The sequence below is a fragment of the Belonocnema kinseyi genome, chromosome 9 (assembly GCF_010883055.1).
Source record: "Belonocnema kinseyi isolate 2016_QV_RU_SX_M_011 chromosome 9, B_treatae_v1, whole genome shotgun sequence".
Classification (NCBI taxonomy): domain Eukaryota; kingdom Metazoa; phylum Arthropoda; class Insecta; order Hymenoptera; family Cynipidae; genus Belonocnema; species Belonocnema kinseyi.
The window spans coordinates 11,021,507-11,028,702 of record NC_046665.1 but is presented as its reverse complement, the minus strand read 5'-3'; the positions used below and the strand labels follow the sequence as shown (position 1 = coordinate 11,028,702).

General features: G+C 34.5%; 2 protein-coding genes across 5 annotated transcripts in view; one reads left to right on the top strand and one right to left on the bottom strand.

Annotated features, from left to right (window-relative positions):
* LOC117180165 (pseudouridylate synthase 7 homolog) overlaps positions 1-7,196 on the bottom strand; it is a 156,334-nt gene that overhangs the window by 86,886 nt on the left and 62,252 nt on the right. For all 3 annotated transcript variants that reach the window (XM_033372517.1, XM_033372518.1, XM_033372519.1), the window contains 3 exons: positions 6,257-6,754; positions 5,289-5,765; positions 215-812 (listed from right to left, as the gene is read on the bottom strand). In XM_033372517.1, the coding sequence (XP_033228408.1) occupies positions 215-812; positions 5,289-5,765; positions 6,257-6,754 (1,573 nt within the window). The remainder of the gene's footprint in view (positions 1-214; positions 813-5,288; positions 5,766-6,256; positions 6,755-7,196) is intronic.
* Positions 1-7,196, top strand: part of LOC117180167 — a 76,640-nt gene that overhangs the window by 52,238 nt on the left and 17,206 nt on the right. The window lies entirely within an intron of this gene.

The following is a 7,196-nucleotide window of genomic DNA, read 5'->3' as shown; positions in this document are numbered from 1 at the left end:
GCCAATTAGCACAAATGGTAAGTTCCGACAGTGCCTACAAGTGTGCCTACTGGCCGCTAGATGGCAATACCGGTTTCATATGTATACACCTGGTAAAATTTACATTCTAAAAAGCTAAGCATTTTAATGATAAATCGAAAGAAATGAACCCACTCATAAAGATAATGAGGATGCACGAAAGCGACTAAAAGATATATAGCAGGACTAAGCTTACTTGTTTTTCTGTTTCAAATCTGTCGTTAATCCATCTTCGCCTAGAAATTCTTTGTACCAGGACAATGCGTAAGGAGGGTATACAACTTTCCATCCAGGTTGTGGCATAATGACTTGTTCTAAACTGAAATTGTTTAGGTCATCCTGCTTTAAAATTTTCACTTTAGGTAAATTATGTTGTACTTCAGTTTCCATGGTATCGCATTCTTCGGGAGACTCAGGCTTATCCAAGCAACTGGATTCAATAATTTCGTCAGTATTAGGATTTGCGTACACCAAATCGCCTATGATGGGCTTTATCCCGTACACACTAATCCTTTTTGAAACAACCTGATTCCACACGAAGCTTTGATATGCGTGAAGATACATGAGGATGGTATTTCTAGAAACGGCACTTAACACTGCTTGTGGATTATTATTACCATGTAGATGCAATGCAGAAAGAATTTTAGCTTCTATTTTATCGATTCTGTCGAGTTTCTTATATGCTGCTTTTGGGTCTCCAGTTTCATTATATATTTGTCTAGCTTCTACTAAGCGTTTGTCCTGCTCACATTCTCTTGGCTTCAATATCAAATGTATTGCTTCCTGCCAATTACCTAAGTAATTGAAGAAATTGATAATTTGCATTGTCTTTAGTGAAAGAAAAAATAAAAAAATGTAGTAGATTATACGAAAAAAATCGGGGGGAAATGTACTTGGAGGTTACAACCACCCTGGGGAAAGTTTCGGATATAAAAATGTTTATCCATCTGAATTATTATTTCAAAATCTCTATAGAAGCCAAATCCATTTCATACCGAGAAAATCTTAAGTAAAGCTAAATAATTCTATTCAATCGCATCCGACCTAATAAGATGTCGATTTAGAGAAAGTTGCCGACTATTACCGGCCTCTTAATCCGGGCTACTTTAAGCTAGCTTACCTCACGCCACATGGCGATCAACAAAATGTATGCAGATTTTAATTAAAATTAGTGCATATCGCCCTGTTAGATCGGCAAGTTTCAACTTCTGGCGTCAAATTCAAAGTTAGCTAACCCAAGAAATCCCTTATAGTCCAGTCATCTGATACTTTTAGATGGTAATTTCTGGGGCAGTCATTTCTTTTCTCTGAAGTATAGTCGATGCTACTCACCTTATCGCTATTTAACTTACTGCTTCCCCCATTAGCGGCAAGGTAAATAGCGTTGACTGCACTTCATTTGTGTGTGCATAATATGGGGTCAGGTTCTGTGAACAGGATTTCGTCCCGATACACGGAAATTTTGTTGGGAAAAGTTACCAAATATCACATTCCATTGGATTGGTGCTTTCATGTGCATTTGAGAAGCAAAAGTGTTCTTACAAAAATTATAGTAGGTACGATTCTGCGTAAAACTGAAAAAGAATGTTGTTCTATCACCAATAGTTTCGGAGCTACGGCCTTTCAAAAAACCCCGATTTTTCCCAATTTTTTGCCAAAAATCACATGTTTTTTTTTGCTTTTTCTTTACAGCTCGGATCCTAATGGCCAAATCTAAAAATGGTCAACAGATTGATTAAAGTAGACGGAAATACCTGTAATTAAAGAAAAAAGAACATTATTCTAACTAGAATAGATCACGAGTTAGCACCTGCCATAGTTCACCCATGTCGACCTGCACGTTACTCCCAGTAGGTCACGAATAATGACCTTCCCAATATGCTTATTTTTTTTCTTTTTTCACCGAATCAAAACGACGTTCGGATTTTCAGTGAAAAAAAAAAAAAACAAAAATAGGAATACTTGGAGGTTCATTACTCGTAACCTATTGAGAGTAGGAACCTATTATTTTTTTTAACTTATGCAGAATATATTTCTTTCGTAGTCATTCGCTAGAAACTTTCTTCTGTTACAATCCCGAAACGAACTATTCACAAAAATCTGAACTCTGGGAATTTACCTGTAAATTCACGTCGAAATGGGTCACCTTTGGCATGTGCTAATTCGCGATATAGTATAGATAGGATAATGTTCTTTTTTTTGTAATTACAGGTATTTCCGTCTACTTTAATTCATCTGCTGACCATTTTTAGATCTGGCTATCAGGATCCCAGCTACAAAGAAACAAAAAAAAAATGTGATTTTTGGCAAACATTTGAAAAAAATCGGGATTTTTTTAAAGGCCGTAACTGCGATACTATTGGTGATGGAACCACGTTCTTTTTTAGTTTTACGCAGAATTGTAGAACTAAAGGCGACTTAAATTGTTTTCTCTAAGAACAGTCTTTTGGATTTACTTATCTCTAGAACGCATGCTGCTATGATTTTTGGATTCTCTTTTACTTTTTAGATTTTATGTGCTTAGTTCCCACTGCCGGGCCGACCATATATTAACTAGTTTGGCGTTGATTAGATGGATTAGATGGATTTCTAAAAATACTACCAAAGTATATCTTTAACTACTGTTTTATGCAATAATACATAAACTAATATATTGGAAAAATTGGCCATTTTATTAATACGATTTTTTATCTCTATACAGATTTTTGAAAGAAACTTGCTTCGAAACATAAGTAATTAAAATAGATTAAAAAAAACCTAATTCATCGTTGAATGGTTTGCTCTAGCGAGCGAAGTCCATTACAGGCTAAATTGCGTCGCCATAAAATCCAACATAGGGACTGACATAAAAAGTTCCTACATTTTTTCTGTAATTTTCTCCAATCCAGGTTCAATTAGAAAGTATCCCTACTTCTTTTAAACATTCAACTGGAGCAAAATAACAGAAAGCCCTTTTCCTGACGAAACAGAGCTCAACGAAACAGTGCACTATTCAACCAAAAAGAAGACTTTTGTAAAAAATTGTGCACTTTTTTCAATAAAATAGATTAAATTTTGAGAAGACACCGATTTTTGAGCTTCATTCCTTAACGTCAAAAATCAACCCCTCTCTGACACGTAGATGTGAAATTATCACAAAAAAATCTTTTTAAGAATTTCACACTGTCAATAGAGTCTCAGATTTTTGGACTCCTCAAAAATACCCACCACAGTTTTTGGGTTCTAACCTTTAACGTCAAAAATCAACACTTCTCTAACACGAAGATTTAAAATTATCAGAAAATATTCTTTTTTGAGAATTTCCGGCTCCTAATAGAGTATCTGATTGTAGGGCTCCTCGAAAATACCCACTCTGATTTTTGGGCTCCAGCCCTTAACGTCAAAAATTACGCTAGTCATTAGTCTGGAAAAATACCTATAGGAGCCACCTTTGAGTGGGTAAGATTGTTAGCTTGTGTACAGTGTGTAAACAAAAATATGCAAAAAACGGAAATAGAATGTGAATCATTTTTGTATTAATTAATTTTTTTGTATTTATATCAGAAAATGACTGCAAGAAGCGCTGCAAATGTATGAAAGGGTTTAGAAGAGGAAGACTATGGAGCAGATGATGCAACTTTTGAAGAGGAGAATTTCGCTGTTCCATTATGGTTTCATTAGCTCCAATGCCAAATAAAATTATTTTACTTTTATCTACACTCAATGAGAGTCCCGCGATTGATTAGGGAACAGAAGAATCTGCGGTAGTTCTAGATTATAATCGAAGTAAAGGTGGCTCTAATCTGACGACCCATTCTTTTACAAATACACAGTAAACAAAAAACTTCCCGATGGCCCATGCGAATTTTGTATGGCATGCTTGATCAAGCCGGCGTGAATACTTGCATATTGTATGATTTCAGTTGCAACAACGATTTCCTTCCGCATAGATAATTTTTAGGAAAATTGGTCGCGCCGTTTGTGCAAAAATTTCGGATGAAAGGAATAAGTATATAATATGTAGTAAAATGAGTGATATATTTATTTTTGTTCCATTAAAATTGTTTTTTTTTTTTTGCGCCAGAATCGGGAGGCCAGAAAATGTGCGCCATCAGAGGGTTAAGAAACAGAACCTAAATTTATATTTTTTATCTACCATATCGGATTCACCACTACGAACTTTGAAATTTAGACTTTAGATTCGTAACCACGATCCCAATTAATTTTTCTTCCTCGTAGAGAAAGTTTTTTTAACTGTTTCACTGGCATATTTACTTTATAATTTCACAATTGGAGTCATTTTTACATTTTTTTTCGCTATATAGGATCCACCATTTTGAATTTTGAACGTTATTTGTGTATTTTTGACATAAAGGAATGTAGCCCAAAAATCGGAGTGGGTATTTTCGAGGAGCCCAAAAATCAGAGACTATATTAACAGTGTGAAATTTAAAAAAAGATTTATTTAAATAATTTCATATCTACGTGGTACAGGGAGGTTGACTTTTGACGTTAAGGGTTGAAGCCCAAAATAATAATTTTAGGAAGTGGTCATGCCAGGTTAATGTAAGGTAGCACCTCCACAAGAAAATTCATTTCTTAAAAAAAGTAAAGAAGCGCACAAATTTTAATTGGCGCCCAAAAAAGCCCAAAATTCTAAATTATGAAAAATCCCGAAATTCGATTATGGAGGTAAAAGCTTAACAAACCATTAATTTCTAATAAAATAATAAATGATTTTGGTGGATTATCTCATCGCCTCTAAAATTTTGGGGTGCTTTGTGAGACGATCATTTCTGACTATGAAAAAGATTTGGACCCGTGTCAAATTACGCTGACAATTTTGAAATAAAACATTAAAAAATGGAAAACGGCCTAAACTATGTGAATGTTTCAAGTTACCGTAAAAACAAAACTTAAAATAATTATTTGGCTTGTACACCCACATAAAAAGTCAATTTCGACATCTTTATCAGGAGTTATGTATAATAGGTACATTATCTTTGCAGGATGTGAAAAGGTACAATAGCACAATAATCTATCAGAGTTTTGATATGATTGGGAACAAGAAAATTCAAGGCTGGTACACCTGGTAAATTTGACAACATATTTTTAGCATTTGATGCGACCGTATCACTACCCTAGTCGAAAATAAAATCAAAGTTCAGTTGTAAATGTTTTCCATAAGGCGTAACTATTCTAATGTGGTAAATGGATCGCCAATGGTAAATGAGAAAAGACATAATGCATAATTATAGAGAACTTTACAATTTACTTTTTTTTCTACATACCCTGCAAAAGAGCTCTACCGATTTCGTGAGTAGGAATATCTGCTATAGTTCCGAACCGTTGCAAGCCGAAGTAGTTAATAAAACCATTGTCCCTTAATGCAATCATTGCTTTTTCAATTTTTTCAGCACTGTCTACAACATTCCTCAATACAATAGTGAACCGATTTCCACTTAGCCTTCCTAATTTGAGTGGTGATGCATCAAACTTAAAATTTCCCACGAACAACCCTCTCACAGATTTTGCCGCTCGAAGAATGTCCTTAGGATCAATTTTCTTGACACTAACCCATTGGGTTGTTTTTGCTCGTCGATCTTTTGTACCAGCATAAGAAAAAGAATTAGCTCTGAGGCGCAGGAAACTAGAAATTCGATTCAATGCATCCATAGTGTCCATATTTATCTTATGCAAAATAAAATGGCAGTAGTCACCACCTCTTTTCGACCAATCAACCCGTCTATCACTCTTCGAAGAACGATCTATTAAAAATATAGAAGTATACAGTTTTTTCCAATTTCACATATACGTGATCAGTGAAGCAAAGCAAATGAAATAAGTATTCGTAGCATGATGTGGAGTCTAAATTAAATGTTTTGTTTTTAACAAAATCTAACTCGTCTTCCAAAGAACAGAATCAACATATTCGTAATCAAATGACTTTTCTTGACTGATCTGTTAGTGAAAACTGGACAAATTCTGGAAAAGTATATGTGCTACTTTCGTTGCAATACCTTCCAAAATATAGTCAGTTTAACCCTTAAAGGACACTTAGAGTCACCGTGATCCGAGTTTTCTTTTTTCAAACATTTTTTCCAACAGTTAAATTATCACTCAAGCTTTGGCAATATTTGTTTCCTATTTTGCATTGTTTCAAATTTCGAGGTGTGCCCTTTAAAGGCTAATAACTTTAAACGAAATTACTGCGTATGAATTAAAAAATAAAAGGTAAGAGAATGTTCTGATATCGTACCTGCCCTACACTTTACTTTTGATACTGTAATCATTTTCCCCCCCTCATTTGTTTCAGTTCTACTAATGAGATTTGGAATCGTTTTAGCCATTACATGAATAGCTCTGCGATATTCTTTACTCATGTTTGTCACATCAATCTTTATAGAAGAAGTCAAAGAATCATCCACCGACAATAACTGAATCTGTTTTTGCACACTTTCTGGAACATTCTCATAAATTTTCTCCAGATCTTCAAGATCCTTCAACTCCGGAGGGAGTTCTTGATTACTGAGTTTTGCGATTTGCCCATTAGGAGCTATTTCATGAACGTGAAAATCACTATATCTTTCTTTTATGGTACCAGAAAATCCTTCATGATTAAAATAATATTCTGTAATACCCACATCCACTTCTTTAAGACGTTTACCGACTTCAAATTTCTTTCGTTTTCCTTTAGAATTGTCTTGATTATGATGATATCTTTTGTAAGCTCCTCTACCATAATGCGATGAAAATTCTGTAAAAATAAACAAGTGTAAAAATTAATAACATTCCAAAGCGATATATTATATATTTTAATAATTACAACCAGAGCATCCTTATTAGGAAGGTAAAAACACTACTCACTATTCTTCTCATCATGCGTATCAAATACGTACAGTATTTTTATAGTACAAATTATATTTGAAAGACTAGAGATTGAAGTTTGAGAAATGACAGATTGGTTAATTATCATAGTTTAGAATCCTAAAGTGATACTCGTATGTTGAGATGTATTCGTACAATTCAATACTGTTATAAAGGTTTAATCTGATTTTAGTTGCAGAGGAAATATTAGAAAAACTTTTTTTGTGTGCAGGAGCAGTTAGCATCCTACTCATATAAATAAGGGGCCTTCCATAAACCTCGTGGTTGCTGCAGGGGGGGGGTCTACGAAAAGCCACACTGGTCCACATGGG